Below are 17712 nucleotides of genomic sequence, written 5' to 3'. Positions count from 1 at the left end.
AAAAGCACAAAATATTAGGTTGAAAGATATTAAAGAAGTAATTTAATTTAAGGGCTAAATTTTGGAGAGGAGAATAGATCATGGTTTTCCAAGAGAACTTTCATGATCATATTCCTTTCTTTTCTTCTCCTTTCTCTGGCATTCCCTATATAACTCCACTTGCATATTATTCTAATCCAGAATGCCTTCCTTTACCTAAGGCTGATCTAGTGCATTCTGACCTTAAACTTTTAATGAAGTAGCTTGAACTCTGCCTTTATGATACTACCTATTGTTTCTTCTTTATCTATTTATATTCAGGAGCATAGAGACCTCTATTTTACCCAATAGCAAATGTAGACATTACCTATTTTGCAACATGAGCTTAAATATTTTTGAATTCATGAAAAATATTTTTTTTTATAAAATCATTGAGAATCCATGTAAATTTAATGTTTTTTTTCCAGGATAATAAAGGTGTATGAGTTGAACTATTGCTCAAACTTCAGAAAACCAGGTCAATAATATTTTAGAAGAGAACAACATTGTTCTGCAAAACAAACTCTTATGACAACAGCTTGTTAGAAATAATTATAGCTTATAATCTTGATATATCTGACGAAATACTAGTGAATCTGAGTTTATCTGAAAACAATCATAAAAGGTTGCTATCAGAATGTGTTTTTTTTTCATTTTGTTGTAGAGTCTGGTAAATACAGCTTAAGGGTATACAATTCTCAAAGACCTTTTATTTATTTGTCTTTTATTACAGCAAACGACTCCAAATCTAGTTCCTTGCCCTTTCATTTGCTTGACCCAGTGGCTTGTCCTTGAGCTCATTTCACAATTTTATTGCCAGCTAGAACGTTATAGCCTTGTTCACAGGAGTAGCTCGAGTCAAATATTTTCAGACTCAGCACTTCCATCCTGTCCTGACAGCTGTGTACAATGTGCTGAATTGCATTTGATTCCTCATCAAGATATTGACATTGAACAGTTTTCACTGATTGTTTAAAAGAATCTTTGCCCAGGCCCTACTTGCTAGAATCGTGTTGCTTTTTCCTTTCTTTTCCCTTCCCCCCACTTTTGGAAATGAGAATTACACGGGGGAATTTGCCAACAGTATGACTAGAGAAATGAAACTTGGCAGCATTTATCTTGACTACCAAAGTCCCTTTTGGCCTTAGAAGGATCTGGCCACATAGATGATCAACACCGCCCTCTAGTGGCTGACCCCAGGAGAGGCCAGCAGCCTCTTCGTCCATGTGACAATGACCATTGCTGTCAGTGCATGGCTTTATGCCCAGGAACAATTATTTTTTTTTAAGATGAGAGATATTTTTCCCCAGCACATGTTTTCTAACAGTCTAAGTTTTATATGTATTAAGTTTTATATGTGAGTTATTAGCCTCATTCTTCATTGGGGGAAATATTAAAATAAATTCCAGAAATCAAAGCAAATAGGTTTCTGGAAAAGTCTAACGGTGCAGCTTAATCAAACAAGAGGTATTTATTGGATATGTAATGTAGGCCAGGCACTGTGGCAAATGCTTGCTATATATTAATGAATATAATAGACGAAGATTTCTGCCTGCATGGGGCTTGCATTCTAGTAAAATGCCCTGCCAGTGTCATACCAGGACAACCATAGCATTATGAACTTTCGATCTTTCTCCCTCCCTTTTCCCTTCCCATTTCCCTTCCCTTCCTCTCTCACCCCTTCCTACCTTCCTTTCTTCTTCCCTTTCATTTTCTCTTCCCCTCCCCCTCTCTCTATCTTTCTCCCCCTCCCCCATCCCGCCTTTCCCCTCCCCCCCAATTCCTCCTTTTCTGCCTCCCCACTCCTCATCTTCTTCCTTCTTTTGAGATATGGGTTTGACCTATCACCCAGACTGGCCTGAAACCAGATTATTATTCTCTGGCCTCCTCTTCCCGCCTCCCTAATGCTGAGATCTCAGGCTTGTGCCATCCAAGCCAGCTCCAGGTTCTTGAACTGCATTCTTAATACTCAACGAATGGAATTCGTTTTGCATGTTCTCCCCTTACTTGCCTTCCAGGCAAATCAGAGGTGACCGGCAACAGACCACTTAATAAGTCAGCATTCATAATTTGTCACTGAGGCATTACTAAGACTTCCTGTGTTATTGCTTCTCACTCCAGAGTGAACCATTATAGGAAGCTATTTATGCCCTCCTAAAGTGTGTGCTAAATTTGAAGAAATATTCTTCCAGTGTTCTTGCTATACCTTTTCTCAGGGATGGAGATTCCTCCCTATGCCTCCTCTAATTGGGCTGAACTCCTTCAGAGATTTTTTTTTTTGCCTAGGGCTATGCTCCAGTACTAAATAAACAGTACTTGTCCTCTCAGGTCTCTAATTGGGGGAGATAAGTAGGTAAAAAGGCTTTAGTTAACTCATTTTGCTTTTCTTGCAAGCTTCAAAATTTCAAGTTGGTTTTATAAATCATTCTCTTTTCTGACCTTTAAAAAAAAGGTCGAATCATTACTAAATGACCCCATGTTGCTGACCACATATATGGCATACTAGGAAAGTAGGAGGAGGACACAGAACCAGAGGGAAACAGGGGAAAACATACAACAGTGGGACCCATCAGCTACACTGGACATTGATGAAAACGAACTAAGCAACTCAAGGGCAGTGATGGGAGGGAGGGAATGAATGAGAAAGAGGGAACAGCAGACACTAAGCAAAAGGAAAGAAATGTACATATCACCCTATATGGAAGAAATAACTGTATTGTCAAAGCTCATAGAACTCATAAACTTTATAGACCATGATAGAGACAATTTGCCCCATGAAGGTTAGAATGTGTTTGTGACTTTAACTAAGTATCACTATCTCACATTACTGAGAAATTTGTGAAATTTATGTAATTACTTAATCACAATAAAAATAGCAAAAAAGAAAGAAAACATAACATCCATATTATTGAATGTTATCAAAGATTGAACATTTGTACCTACAATTCTGTAACTGAAGTTTTTATTTTTACCTAATTTAAAGAAAGGCAATACTTTTATTAATTGTTAAAAATCTATTGGCTTGCTGAGCGCTGGGGGCTCGTGCCTGTAATTTTGGCTACTGAGGAGGCTAAGATCTGAGGATCAAGGTTCAAAACCAGATCAGGCAGGAAAGTCCATTGGGACTCTTAACTAACTGGAAGTGGAGCTGTGGCTCAAAGTAGTAGAGCCCTCGCCTTGAACTAAAGGGCTCAAGGACAGAGCTTCACTCAGACCCTGAGTTAAGAAATAATTATAGACATGATAAACTTTATGAGTAAATTCCCTATTCGGAAAATTACTATTTAAAAAGCAGAATTTTGATGGCAATTTCATGTGTTTGGCAAGTAAAATTTACTTGGATATTATTTTAACTTTCTAATTATGGTAATAAAACATCTATTTAATGTTTACTTGGCATTATCCCTGAGAAGATAGGGGCATATTTGCTGTATCTTGAATGTGGGAAAATTAAAACAAAGAAGCCTAGTGTCATCTGGATACACTCACAATCTCATTAAGAATTAACACAAGTAGTGGTACTCCTTAAACCCTAGAATATGGACTACCCAACTTGCGGGGATGGGATGGGATGGGGTGGGATGGGAGGGAAAATCTGGAAGAGAAAGGGGAAAAGGGTGACAAAAAGAAATGTACCCTACCTGACTTATGTGACTGTAACCCCTCTGTACATCACCTTTATGACAACAATAAAAAGAATAAAAATCTATAAGCTATAATCACTATTTTCTTCTCTCTGTCTCTCAGAGTACATACGTATATAAAGTACCTCCACACCCCCAAAGTCCCAGGATTTTTATTAGGGCCTATGCAGGTGCTCTAAATTATTTTTTATAAATGTGTTGTTCAGTTACTGATTCTGAGAACAACCAAATAAAGTAATTTATATATACAATGTTGTCAATTTGAACCACAATATTTTTCATATGTATTTCAGTTGATCAAGAGAATTGTCATTTATTACTTTACAGGTACTTGCAACATTATTCAGTGGAAATAGTACTGGAATTAGACTTGAAATATTTTGATTTAAATGATTGTCGTTCATTGGATGAATCAGACTATCACCTTTCTCATCTGTTAAATGAAGCTATCTAGCTGTTCTGGCAAGTACTTCCCATAAAATAACAAATGTGAAATCATTTATATATATACATATCTATATATTATATAAATTTGTCAGTCCTGGGGTTTGAATTCAGGCACTGTGTCTGAGAGTCTTTTGCTCAAGGCTAGTACTCTACCACTTGAGCCACAGCACCACTTCCAGCTTTTTCTGTTTATGTGGTGCTGAGGAATCGAACCCAGGGCTTTGTGCATGCTAGGCAAGCACTCTACAACTAAACCACATTCCCGGCCCCCTCACAGTATATTTTTATGATTTGCTCAATTGATAATGATAGATCATGTGAAACACTAATGATGATATAAATTTTAGTCAGATGCTGTTAGGCTCCTTCTAAAAGTACTTATTCAATTTTCCAGGCCTATCTCAAGGAATTATTCTTGATTAGTAGTTCCAACTATTTAGTAGACTGAGGTGAGAAAGGTACTTGGTCACAGAATTTCAAGGCCAGCATGGGAAACATAGTGTGACCCTATCTTAAAAATGCTATGAAGCCAGATGCCGCTGGTTCGTGCCTGTAATCCTAGTTACTTAAGGGGTTCCTAACTGAGGACTGTGGTTCAAAGACAGCTCAGGCAGGAAAATCGGTGAGACTCTTATCTCCAATAAACTATCCCCCAAAAAGCTGGAAGAGGAACTCTGGTAGAGCTCTAGGCTTGAGCAAAAGAAACTCAGGGACAGAGCCCAGCCCCTGAATTCAAGCCCTATAACTGGTGTATGTGTGCCTGCACACACCCAAATGCTACTACAATTTTTATTTCAGGAAACATAAAATTATTTTTTTCCAAGCTCCAAATAGAGAGCACTGTTAGTCTACAAACCATCTTTATCTTCTTTCATCTTGGAAGAGCACAAAAATTTTAGTGATCAAATATTCAGGAAAAATTGGTAATCAAAATCAACACACCAACACTTAGATACTGTAGTATTTAATTAATTAAAATGTATTTTCACTCATGTATATTCATATGATTAATACCACATTTCTACAATTGGAGAGATCACACTTTATTATTCCAATTTTATAGACAAAAACATTGACTTCCCAAGGCTCCATAAGCAGGCAACAGTCTTCTTATATCTAGCAAAATAATGAAAAGAAAACAATGCGAGATTGAAATCATATTCTTTTTTTTATTACTCTTGTTTATCTTTTTGATGGGTAAATTAAGGAGTAGTGATGGATAGTGATGGTAGCTGACATTCCTGAAAGAGCAAATAAGAACTAAGATGTCAATTATGCAATCTGCATAAATATAGTCTTCCATATTATGTGACTTCATCATCAATTAATTTTTTTCACCTATATTCAATAGGAAAAAGGTCAAACCCAGTCTGGTTTAGTATGAGGTTTTATGTAGACTAGGCCTCTTCTATGAAGATCAAGAAATCTGTTCCATCTGTGATAAATCAAACAATCTTGGACACATCTTACATGAGAGGTTGAATTAAGATGTTCTTTCTTATAGTAAATAATTTCTATATCTTTTGGTTTCATCAAATATTTCTCACTAGTTTTAGCATCTATAGGTTGTTTTATTTGGACCAGCAATGTTCCTATGCTGGGTAGAAATTGGTCCATTTTTATCTGTGTCATTCTTGTACTATTTTAGTGGGTTTTTTTTAGTGTTTTTACCACAAGAAAAATCTTTCCCTTATTGATTAGTTTGATTGCTTATTTAAACAATTGTATTCAAAGATTATTTTATCCTATTTTGATACTGTTATAATTTATTTCAATGTTCAAGTTACTCTAGATTTGGTTTATGATCCTTTTTATTTTTAACTTTTCATCATTTTTTGAGTACTTCCTTGCCTTCTATACATAAAGATGTCCAATCCTAGGATGCTATTTCCCTAAGTTTCCTGAGATATCTTAGTGCCCAGATGTATTGGGAAACCAGAGTTTAGACATCATTTGTGCCCCTTGCCTTTGCATGTGCATGCTTCTTAACCCTTTTAATGGATAGAGCACACACACACACACACACACACACACACACACACACACGTACACACACATGCATGCATTTCTCAACCTTCAGAGACATTTTCCTTAATATATTTTCTTCTTTGCTTAATACTATAACTCTTACCACTGAGTCAAACTATCCTTCTCACTGAAATTTAATATATCTTTACTTTTTAGTTATTTTAGTCTTTAAAAATTCATTATATGATCGAAGAACTGCACTTGAAAATTGCTAATTAAAAAATGAGGTGACCTTCTGTGCAGTTATATTATATACTTGGTTGTGTAACACATTCACTTGAATCTACACAGCTAGGTTCATTTATTTCTACCTTATTTCATTGTTTTCTCCACAATCCTTGGTTATTTCATTTTACTTAAAACATTAAACATTTTGTTGAAAGGCGAAACTTCACAAAAAATTTTGCAAAGATATATTACTCCCTCCTTTCTCCTTTTTATCCACTGGGCAAAGAGTTTCATGAGATTTCATTTATGCATTGTATTCTGTCTGTATTTATTTACTTATTTATTTATAGTATTAAAGATAAACCCCAGGGTCTTTAGCCAGTGCTATATAACTATTTTCACCAGGCTTGTTTTTTCTTTTTTTTTTTTCAATTTATCTTTCTGTTTTTAAAAAAAATATTGTCAAGGTGATGTGCAGAAGGGTTACAGTGACACACGTAAGGTAGTGAGTACATTTCTTGTCAAACTGTTACTCCCTCCCTCATTTTTCAAGGTAACTATATGCATGTAGAAATTTCTTAGTTAGGCACCAGTAGCTCACGCCTAGCTACTCAGGAGGCTGAGATCTGAGGATCATGGTTCAAGGTCAGCCAGAACAGGAAAGCCTGTGAGACTCTTATCTCCAATTAACCACCAAAAACCCTGAAAATGTAGCTGTGGCTCAAAGTGGTAGAGCAAAAGAGCTCAAAAACAGTGCTCTAAATTCAAGCCCCATGACAGAAAAAAAAAAAGAAATTTTTTGTTTTCCTTCTGTCTTACAGGAAAGATAGCACTTAGGTGAACTTGTTCATATTTTATATTCTTCACTTAACACACTATCAGTTCATCCAGTTCTTTATTTTATAATGCTTTGTTGTATCATAATTTATTCAAACAGTTTCTTGTATATCCATATTTGTGTTGTTAACTTTTTTTGTGTGTGTGCCAGTACTGGGGCTTGAACTCAGGAATTGGGCCAGGTCCCTGAACTTTTGTTTTTTTTTTTTTGCTCAAAACTAGTGCTCTGCTACTGGAGCCACAGCTTCACATACAGCTTTATGGTGGTTAATTGGAGATAAGAATCTCACCTATTGTCCTACCCAAGATGGCTTCATATCATGACCCTCAAATCTTGGCTTCCTAAGTAGCCAGGATTATAGTCATAAACCATCCACACCCTGCTGTTGACAATGTTTTGTAATTATAAAGCATAAATAAGATGTACTCTTATTTTACTGGGAGGTATAAATCATAACTTATCTTTCTCAAAATCTTTCTCAAAAGTAAAATATATTTAGCTCTATCAACTGCTTTAACTTTTTTCACCATGTATAAACTAAGGTTCGTGACAATAAACTGGCTAAAAGCAGCATAAAAAACTATGTAAGGTCTCGAAAACTGTGAATATGTCTTGTGGAAGCAGAAATTGTACCACATATTTGTATAACAGCAAGGCAAGTGTGGTCTCTAGGAAGTACAGGTAAAGTTGATTAGATTGCAGTGTATGCTTAAAAGTTGAATAATGTAAAACACTTCAAAATTATTTAACTTCCCATGATATCATCACAGCGTGTGCAAAAAAAAAATCTTTAGTGTTATCTTTTCCTGTCACGTGACAAGAACAAACAAAAGAAATCCTTATCTTTTTGTTTCTATCCTGGTCCTTTATAAAATGGCATTAAGCACCATTCAGAACTTACACATTAAAGGTTTGGTTTGAGAAAAGAGAAAGATTTGCTTTACATTTCCAACAAATTGCACTTGTTAATTATAACATAAAGGGAAAATTTTTCACAGTAATTGAGGCTGTCCAGAACTCTATGCCTAGAAAACCTCATAGCCTTAAGATCTCTTTTCTAAAGATGTTTTTACATTTGAGTTTCACAGCAACCTTAGGCATAGTGAACTATGCAGGTGTTACATTGCCCTTATTTTATAAAATAGAAATTGTCTTGGGACATTGGACTTCGGACTAAAAAGACCAGATAGAATTCAAGACAGTATTTTGTCTCTGTAAAGTGAGTATGTCAATCTTCTAGAGTTATTGTAGTAATCAAATGAAAGGATGCATATAAAATGCTGAGATGTACAAAGACAAGTTAGGTATTATAAATATATTTGAACATGTGAATATTTCCCATATTAAAATAGCATATGTCTATGTTTGTATCTATGTATTTGTCTAATTGAGTATATTTAAGCAGTGTAAAAACTATAGATTATTCAAGTGTTCATATGAGAAAATACTGTTATAGACTTTAATACCTAAATGAGCAGCTGATGATAACACATATTCATTATGGAATAATTAACAGTCTTTATATGGTGTATAGAACTTAGACCTTGAAACAAACCTCATTAAACATCACTTGATCTAATTTTAAAACCTTTAAGTATCACCTCTTTAAAAGTAATCAATGTATGTTCTGGCTACTTGAGTTATCCCGCTATAAGATGCACACAACTTTGATCTTTCTTTGATTTAACACTGCAATTAAGAAGATTTGGTTCAAAGTAAAAGCTCATTGGTTGATGTTTTACACTGATGTGATAGTGTTTACACAGATGTGCTTTGAAATCTTGATTATGGTGGATTTGGGGGTCCCACCACAGAGTGCTGTTGTTTGAAATGTGAAATGATACACTTACCTGGTACAGCTTTTAAAACAGACCTAAGTCACACTTCGAAAGTAACTTATCTGTTTATTGCTCTTAGCCAGTGTTTTTGTTTTATTTAATATCTATTACTGTTTTAGAGCTTCTTTTATAACTTGGCTGTACAGGGGTCTGTAGATAAGTGTATAGTGATGAAAATGTGCAACCTTACCTATTTAAAGCATCTGAGAATTAATTAGATAACAACAAACCCAAACCAAATCTTCAGATAAAATAAATCAGTCAAATTCTACTGAAATCTTAAGTTTAGGCTTTTACTGAAAAATAATGAGATAACATTGAAAAACTGATCTTGAATGGTCTCCAAAATTCTTGGTTCAAAGGAAACCTAAATCAAGAATAATTCTTAGCTCTTCTGGAAATATCTTTAACTTGTGATACAAAACCAAAGTTTTTAACATTTAAATGCATCTCAATCTCTCACTTTAGTGGCTTTCCGGTTTTAGAAAAATGTAAGGAGCTTAAATTTTTTCCCAATAATGTTCGAAGTCTAAAACTCACCAAGCACCAACACTATTTCCATTTGACTTTAGGTTTTATAATTGAAATATGAACAAAAAAATCTTGTTTTTTTAGGCTGTTCATCATTTATGATGCTCTTGCACATACTTACTGTCTATTTATGACAAAAGATAAGAATGTAGATCAGTCTCAATCCACTGATGCATGATTACCCTACATTGCTATATTATGCAACTTAAAAGTCCAGGACTTTAGCATACAATTTTTAAACCTCCATGTAGATGGAAGGCAATCCTGGTCATATCATATGTTATCTGAGTAAAAATAAAGATTAAAGAGAACTTAAGCAAGGGAGGGGGGAAAATAGGTGTTTCTAACTATACCTTGATTATGTAAAGAAAAATCCCCCATCTAAATGATAAAAGAAAAGAGTGATACTGGTACATTTTATTAGTGTTTTAAAATTAGTGAGTTAAACTGTCAAGGCTTTGATTTTCCTTTCATGTGTGTCTGGGCAGGTCTAAGCCTGGGGTAACGCCCTTTTTCCTTCTCTCTCTCTTACCTTCCTCTGCACCTGTCCAGGGCAAGTTCCCAGGCGTTCCCAAGGAGTCCAATTCTCCTCCTCTTCTCCCCTTTTCTCCTCCCACCCATCCCCTTCTGTTCTGTCTCTCCCCTCCCTCCCGCCTTCTTCCCTATACTGCCAAGCTAGGCAGTGATCTATCGCTGTAGAAGAGCTCACATCAAAGGCGTTTGCCAAGCGTCACCAAACACCATCACCGTTGTCCCAAAGAGGGGACACCCCCTGAGCCTCCCTGAATTTTGCAGGCCCAGTGCAGGAATGATTTTTGCGAATGCATGGCTCGAGAACCGCCCAGGGCCCCTTTTGGGTCACTTGGGAAGAGCAAAAACGTGTTGAGAGGAGGCTGGTTTAAGATTTCAAACAGAACCAACCTCCCCAGGGCGCATGAAAGGACTTGATTAGCATATGTCAAGAGGACCCGCATATATAGACGCAGTGTATGTACACAGGACTCGGATCTGATCAGTTTGCCGAGTTGGAGCCCCAGCCCCTCTGTCCCAGCCCAGTACTGCTAGCCGCGGCAGCTCTAGATGTTTCTACACAGCCAGCAGCGGCTCTACCTAGCCCAGGAGAGAAGATCACTTCCAGACAGTGCCATCTGCCCGGCTAGCCCAGTGCACAGTCCCTACCAGCGACCTCACAGGAGTAACCTGGCTTAACTTTTGTTGTGGGGGACGGCTAGAATTTCCCTCCATCCAACTCTTCACCTCCGCTCCGCTTTTCGGATTTCCCCCCTTTCCTCCCGGCCCCTTCATGGCTCCCTTAGCCGAAGTGGGGGGCTTCCTGGGCGGCCTGGAGGGTTTGGGTCAGCAGGTGGGCTCGCACTTCCTGTTGCCTCCGGCCGGGGAGCGGCCGCCGCTGCTGGGCGAGCGGCGGGGCGCGGCGGAGCGGGGCGCCCGCGGCGGGCCGGGGTCTGCGGAGCTGGCGCACCTGCACGGCATCCTGCGCCGCCGGCAGCTCTACTGCCGCACCGGCTTCCACCTGCAGATCCTGCCCGACGGCAGCGTGCAGGGCACCCGGCAGGACCACAGCCTCTTCGGTAGGTACCGGCACCCGGCTCGGGGCTCCAGCTCGGCTCTGCCGCCGCACTTGCCGACGGTGTCTGCCGACCCCTCGCTCCCTCCCCACCGTCCCTGCACTCATTCGGAGCCAGAGGCCCCAGGGGCTGGAAGTCGGGCCACGCTCGAGGCCAGTGCGTGATGCACCGATGCTCGAGAGGCTGCCAGGAGTGGGGAGGAAAGGGGTGGGTAGGAGCCCGGGCTAATCCTAGTGGTCGTGCCCTCCTGAGACACAAAGACCTGACTTCGCCATCGTATTTTCCCCTCTTCTTGCACTCTTGACCTAGCAGGAGGTTCGTTGTGCTGTTAAAAATCTTAGGATGTCTTTCTCCAACTTGCGTTTATCTCTCCCCCCCGTTTGAAAACTAGTATCGATGCACTCTCTACTTTAAACGCGCACAGTTACGCAGCTGGCTCTCCACCGGTGACCTAGCTCTGGCACCGGATGCAAAGCATTTGCATGTCTACTTAGAGAACTGTAAATGTCCACCTGGGGAGCGAGCAGATTAACTTTTTCCTGGGGACTGTGGCTACTGTTAAAGGGTCACCTGGCTGCAGTTCTCAGAGCTTTACAGTTCTATTTGGGTGAGAAGGGGGTGGGGTGGGGGTGGCAGGGAAGGCACTGAGCATGCCCAGTGCTTCAGCTAAGCTGTTCTTTAGAAATTGCGAAACTGGAAAGTAAGGATCTTGGTGTGCACACTGTAGGTAAGAGGAAAAGGAAAGAAGATATAGGTGGGAACAGAAAGGCGTTTCAAAGAAAAAAAAACACTGCCACAATGCCAGGGAGCAGAAGGGGTTAAACAAAAACAAACAAGCCTGGTAAATGTCATCGATTGGGAAATCAGAAAGCCTCTACTGTTAATTACTTACTAACTTGGTAACTGGCAAGTAAGTGCCTTCTGCAGTATGAGTCCTAACTTTCGTGGTGTGCACAAAGACTAGATAAGTTAGGTGATCCCTTTAAGGGTTCTAACATCTCAGGATCCTTTCCCAAAAGATGAAGCTTTCTTTATGTTAGAGTTAACCTGCCAACACTCTGAAGCGATTTGGATACCCTAACTGGTGACATCATTTGAGAAATTCTTTATATATATGCATTTATACACACACATATATGCATATATACACACACATATATGTGTGTGTATAAATGCATATATGTGTGTATATATGTATATATATGAATATATATTAAAGTATCATTTATTTGTTGGAAGTGATTTGAAAGTACAAGAGTTCTCTAGTTCTCGTTTTCCTTTGCACCATAGACTTCTTTTTGAGAATCTCCTTTCTTTGTGATCCTCTTATTTTATCCTTATCTCCTTATTCCTCTCATACCTACATTTCTGTTTTTGACTTGCAAACCATTAAAATTGGAGAAGTGTAAATCTCCATTTAAAGGGCATTTATAACTTTAGATGTAAAAATAAGCATGTGGTGGTGATTTGGTAGCACTTAAAGGCTTAGAAAATTAACTTTTTAAAACCCATGTGTTTGCAGCTTCCACTGATCTCTTTCAAATTCCCACTGACTATGAGTCAAGAGTGTCATGACCTAGTGACCAATCTGAGGTCACTTTTGGAAAGTGTTTTTAAATTGAGGAGGAGGAGATGCTAAAGAACTTTGTGGACACCAGGTGGTTCAGTTCTCTTCAAGAATGAAGATTCCACTCATTACAGAAGAGTTATCCAGTTCTTAGGAAGATTTAGAAACAGACACAAATGTGATACTTATAGGCAGACAGGGTAGAAGTCAAGCTTGGGTTTTAAATAGATGTTGCATTTCAGAATTACTGTCTGCTATTATTAAGCTTTTGTGTGATTATTTAGTAATTCACAAATAGGACTTAGACTGATTATGTGCTAGTTTAAGTCACACTGTGGTAAGAGACTATAGATAGAAACAAACTATTCATTGTTACGTAATAGAAAGATAACCCAGATTAATCTGGTAGCTAAAGGAATAAGCAACTCCTTTTGATACGTTACAGTGCATCCTAGTGGCCTTCAAGAGCGTATGCATCATATTTTACTGTCAGGGTATATAGGTAACGAGGAAGTTATATTTAATATGTACAACGGTGGATGCATCTCTCTATATTTGACTTCCTTTGCTAGTGCTTCAATTGCTATTAAGTTATTTTCTAGTTTTTCTTTTAGATTCATTTCAGCATCATCAAAGTACAAATTTTGAAAACTCTGAAGAATGATTATTTAAGATACCAAATACCATTTTTGAAATGTTATCCTAAGTTGCTGAGAATTCTATATTTTTAATTTTCAAAACCATATGCTAGGACATAGTAAGAAAGGTCTCGGTGAGGCTAAAATAATTCTGTGTTAGCTTTATATTTATAACGGGATCCTTTGTGCACAGTAGTATAGTAGAAAGATTTAATAAGTAAACATGGAATCATTTCTTAAAAAAAAAAGTTTAACCTGAGATCAAACATAGTCCTTTAAAGCTCCTTCTTTTATTCTCCTCTATTCTCCATAGATTTGTCTGATGTGGTTGCATTGGTGGGTTGACTCACCTGTTTATTATGATTTTTTTTTAAAGGCTGGCTTTGAAAATGATACCAGAAAGACAAAGTACCTCCAAGTCTTTTTCTGGGACACTGGGCATTAGAAAATCTATCTAAAATCTGTGATTACCTCTTAAGGAAAGTTTTTCATGTCTACTCTTTGTAAAGGAATTAGTGTAGTTGCCACCTCACATTATGAATAAGAAAGACTTGTCAAATCTCATTTAAGAATCAAACGATTACAAATTACTACGCAGTATACTATTTCCTTGAGGAGAAAAAAGGATCAGAATTAAAAAGTGTGGCTAAAATCCTTAAGAGGAACACAAGAAAACATAAAGGCACTTTCCCATCAGTTCTACTAACCATTGTAAAAGTAATCTATGCCTGGTTATGCATGAGGTTTTGAATGTTATTTAATAAATTTGAAACTATTGAATATAATTACTCTAAGGACACATGTGATCATTTTTCCTTCATACAATTACATAACAGAATTATGTTAAGATAAGAATAAAAGAGTAAGTAGAGTGTGTCGTGTAATAGAAACACTGAATCAGGGCTCATTGAGATTTCCAGAAAGAATGAATATTTTTATATAAATAGTATAGATGGAAATCAAAGTTACAGTCTACTATACTTGACACCTGGTTCTATTCTTCATTCTACTTAGGTTATCAATTCCTTTCCTGTGAAAGACAAGAGTAGTTTATTGCAAATTAAAAATTATTTAATACCTAAAGGGATTTAAGATGCAATGCATCTCAGCCACAGTATATACTCTTTAATTTTAATGAATATTTAGCATAGTTGTTATAATTGGTATATTTTTATTCCAATTTTGTTTTAATAGGAATCTTTCACAGATAAGCTTAGCAGTGAGTCTTTTTTCCCCTTTATTCCCTCACTCTATAGTTGTCATTATGATGACTATCTTTTGGAGTCTAGGTCTTCTTTATCTTTTCTTTGCCTTAGGCTCTCAGTTAAGGACACTGGCTCTTTCAAGCCACTTAGGAACTTTTAGTAGTGTATTGTTGCTGTAAGATCTTTGATAGCTCTAGTGTTCTACATGATCTCCTAATAGGTTGAAAGAGCTCATTTGTCTTGCTAAGAATCTATGTTTCTGCCAAAGAGTGAATTAAGCTCTGGGTAGAATAGAGCCCTCCATATCAGCAAATAGTCAGATTCTGTACTTTCTCTTGGCTTTGGGAGTATCACGTGTCCAAACAGGAACTGGTACAATAAATCAAGAAATGACTTAAGAGCAAGAGTCAGGCTAAATGGTACACATTTATACTGTTTGTAGAGCTTAAGGTGGGGTAAAATACAAAGCTATTGAAGAAGCAGAACCAAGCATAAAAAGTATGGTGATACATTCTTACCTGCCTAAGGGGAAGAAGAAGACAAAAGCATTAGTCCAAAGGTTAGTGTGTGTAGAAAAACAGGATAATGTAGAGTGAGGCAGTACATTGTACTTTTTTGAAGTGTGGTGTATTACCGTGTCAAGTGGAATGTTTTTGAAATGAGTCATCCATTGATGAATTATAGTAACTAGAAAATTATTGATAACAAAGTCCATTTTCCTATTGAGCTTTTGGTATGTGGCTATCAGATATAATGAAATATGATGTCCTTTTACTTTTCAAAAGATACAATTTGTTAAAAAATCATGTGACAGAAACAACATATTTTGTAGTTGTTAGTCTTGAAACTACTGTACTATCCCAATGAAACAGTGATCTGGAGTACAAAAACACTGGATGAGGGTTCAGAAAAAGTAACTTGGTTCAAATGTTAGTTTTACCAATTACAAGATCAATAAACATCCTTGATCCTCAGTTTCTCTATATTCCACATGAGGATGATAATAACAGCTTTACGATAATAACAGACTTAAGAGATTGTTTTTAAGACTCTATGAAAAGAATATAAGAAGGTATAAAACCTTTTTTATTACAAAAAATATACTTTCATTCTCCTGTAAGTTATGCTGTTCCAGAAAAAGGAACATCAATAGCAGCAACCTCCCCCACCCCCAGTTAATTGAAAATGGCTGCAATTAAAACCAGTAGAAACAGGAGGGCCACGAATACCTCTATTATACACTTACTTATGATAATAATAATAGCTTCTATTTGTTGAATGTCAACATGCATCAGTCTTATCATTTGCTTTAGATATATGTACACTAATCAATACAAATCATTGTTTTCTTTATAAATTCAGGAATTCTGGAATTCATCAGTGTGGCAGTGGGACTGGTCAGTATCAGAGGCGTGGACAGTGGTCTTTACCTGGGAATGAATGACAAAGGAGAACTCTATGGCTCAGTATGTATTAGTGTTTTTAAATGACTATTATAATTCTTGAAATAATTGTTACTCATTTTGTAATTAAAATGTTCCCCAATAATATGTTCCTGAAGCAGTTTATAAAATCCATAAACATTAGAAGTCTCTATCCTAGCCAATTTCCATGTACCTAGGCAACAGTAGAACAATTCAGTTATACTTTTTAAATCCTTAATCAGCCTTTCTACTCAATCCTATTCTTTATCCCAAATCTTTTCAGTTGCCTTCAGAGTTTGGTCATTTCCACCAGTGACAGAGAACAATGGGAGTCAGTTTAGACAAAGACACAAATAATGTAGTTGTAAAGGATTGTAAGAGAAAGATTGAAAACCTATGTAGACAGTCTTCATACACGTGTGGGATTAAATAAGAAACTGTGGTCTATCCTTTAGGACAACATACAGTCCATCTTAAAAAGACAAGGAATGATTGGGATTTTGCTACATATACTTCAATAGTAACACAATCAGTTGGAAGCTAATTGTGGGGAACATACCACCAGTAATAAATTCATAGAAAGAAGATATATTAGATTTGGAGGTATGACCTCCAATTAGCAAGATCTTAGCTATCGTAAGATATCCTGCTATGTATAAGTTTGGTAACTACAGTGGACAAGAAAGATTTGAGACCTGCTCGGTGGTGATAGTAGCACAAGGGTGATAACGTGCTATAAGTAAAAATTCACAATTTTTGTTAAGCATTTTAAAATGAAATTGGTTGGGTGTGACATGCTTGTAATGGTAACTACTTGGAAGTGGCTAGGAGGAACGTGGTTTGAGGCTGGCCCAGCAAAAAGCATATGACTCAATCTGAAAAAGAATGTAAAGCTGAGAGAAAGGAAGAAAGGAAGAGAGAAAGAGGGAAGGAAGGAAGAAAATGAAATTGAGAATTAACATTATTTTAAAGTTCTTTGAACTCAACCGTCAGATACAGTCACCTGAGGAAAAAACTCCAAGCAATATATGACCCAAATGAAGAGAAAGAAAAAAAGTTAACGGTTTTCTTTCTTTTGCAGGAGACACTGACTGCTGAATGCATCTTCAGGGAGCAATTTGAAGAGAACTGGTATAACACTTATTCGTCCAATATATATAAACACGGAGACACTGGCCGCAGGTATTTTGTGGCACTCAACAAAGACGGGACTGCAAGAGATGGTGCCAGGTCCAAAAGACATCAAAAATTTACTCATTTCTTACCAAGACCAGTAGATCCAGAAAGAGTTCCAGAATTGTACAAAGACCTACTGATGTACACTTGAAGCATGAAAATGGCTCTGTTTGAAGAATGAAATCACATCCATTCTTTTCTCTAACAGTTCCCATGGTTAAATAACAACTGGAGAAGACAGTCAGACTATTAGAGTTTGTTTTTCGCTGGGAGAACCAAATTTTGAAAAAAAAATACAGACAAAAAGAAATAGACTTGAAGTAGATGAAGATCTACAGGTGGATTAAGTTTCCTTAGGTACCTTGGCTCAGTCCTTACCAGTAGATTGAAGCAGAAAATCAGTTCACCGTGGATAATGGGAACATCATCTAGTTTGCTGCTGGTGCTTCTGCCTCTCTTGTGATGTTTACTTTGAAAATTTCCTTAAAAATAGATACTTCAATGGTGAAGAAATTAATTGACATAATTGGTCATAATTATTGCCTCTTAAGTTCTGAAGACTGTAGAAATTTTCAGGTGGTGGCATTATAGCTAAAACAAACAA

The 17712-nt window shown here is 37.2% G+C and overlaps 1 protein-coding gene across 1 annotated transcript; it reads left to right on the top strand.

Moving 5' to 3' along the window:
• The first annotated feature begins 10810 nt into the window (after window positions 1-10810).
• On the top strand, window positions 10811-17377 carry Fgf20 (fibroblast growth factor 20). The gene is made up of 3 exons (XM_070015960.1): window positions 10811-11101; window positions 15871-15974; window positions 17014-17377. Exons 1-3 carry the CDS (start codon window positions 10816-10818, stop codon window positions 17257-17259), a joined length of 636 nt encoding a protein of 211 aa, XP_069872061.1. The 5' UTR covers window positions 10811-10815; the 3' UTR covers window positions 17260-17377.
• The last annotated feature ends 335 nt before the right edge of the window (window positions 17378-17712 follow it).

The sequence above is a fragment of the Dipodomys merriami genome, unplaced genomic scaffold (genome assembly GCF_024711535.1).
Source record: "Dipodomys merriami isolate MVZ:Mamm:240054 unplaced genomic scaffold, mDipMer1.0.p SCAF_12, whole genome shotgun sequence".
In the NCBI taxonomy this organism is placed as follows: Eukaryota; Metazoa; Chordata; class Mammalia; order Rodentia; family Heteromyidae; genus Dipodomys; species Dipodomys merriami.
Note: the sequence above shows the minus strand (reverse complement) of the source record. Positions and strands in the feature narration are given on the sequence as shown.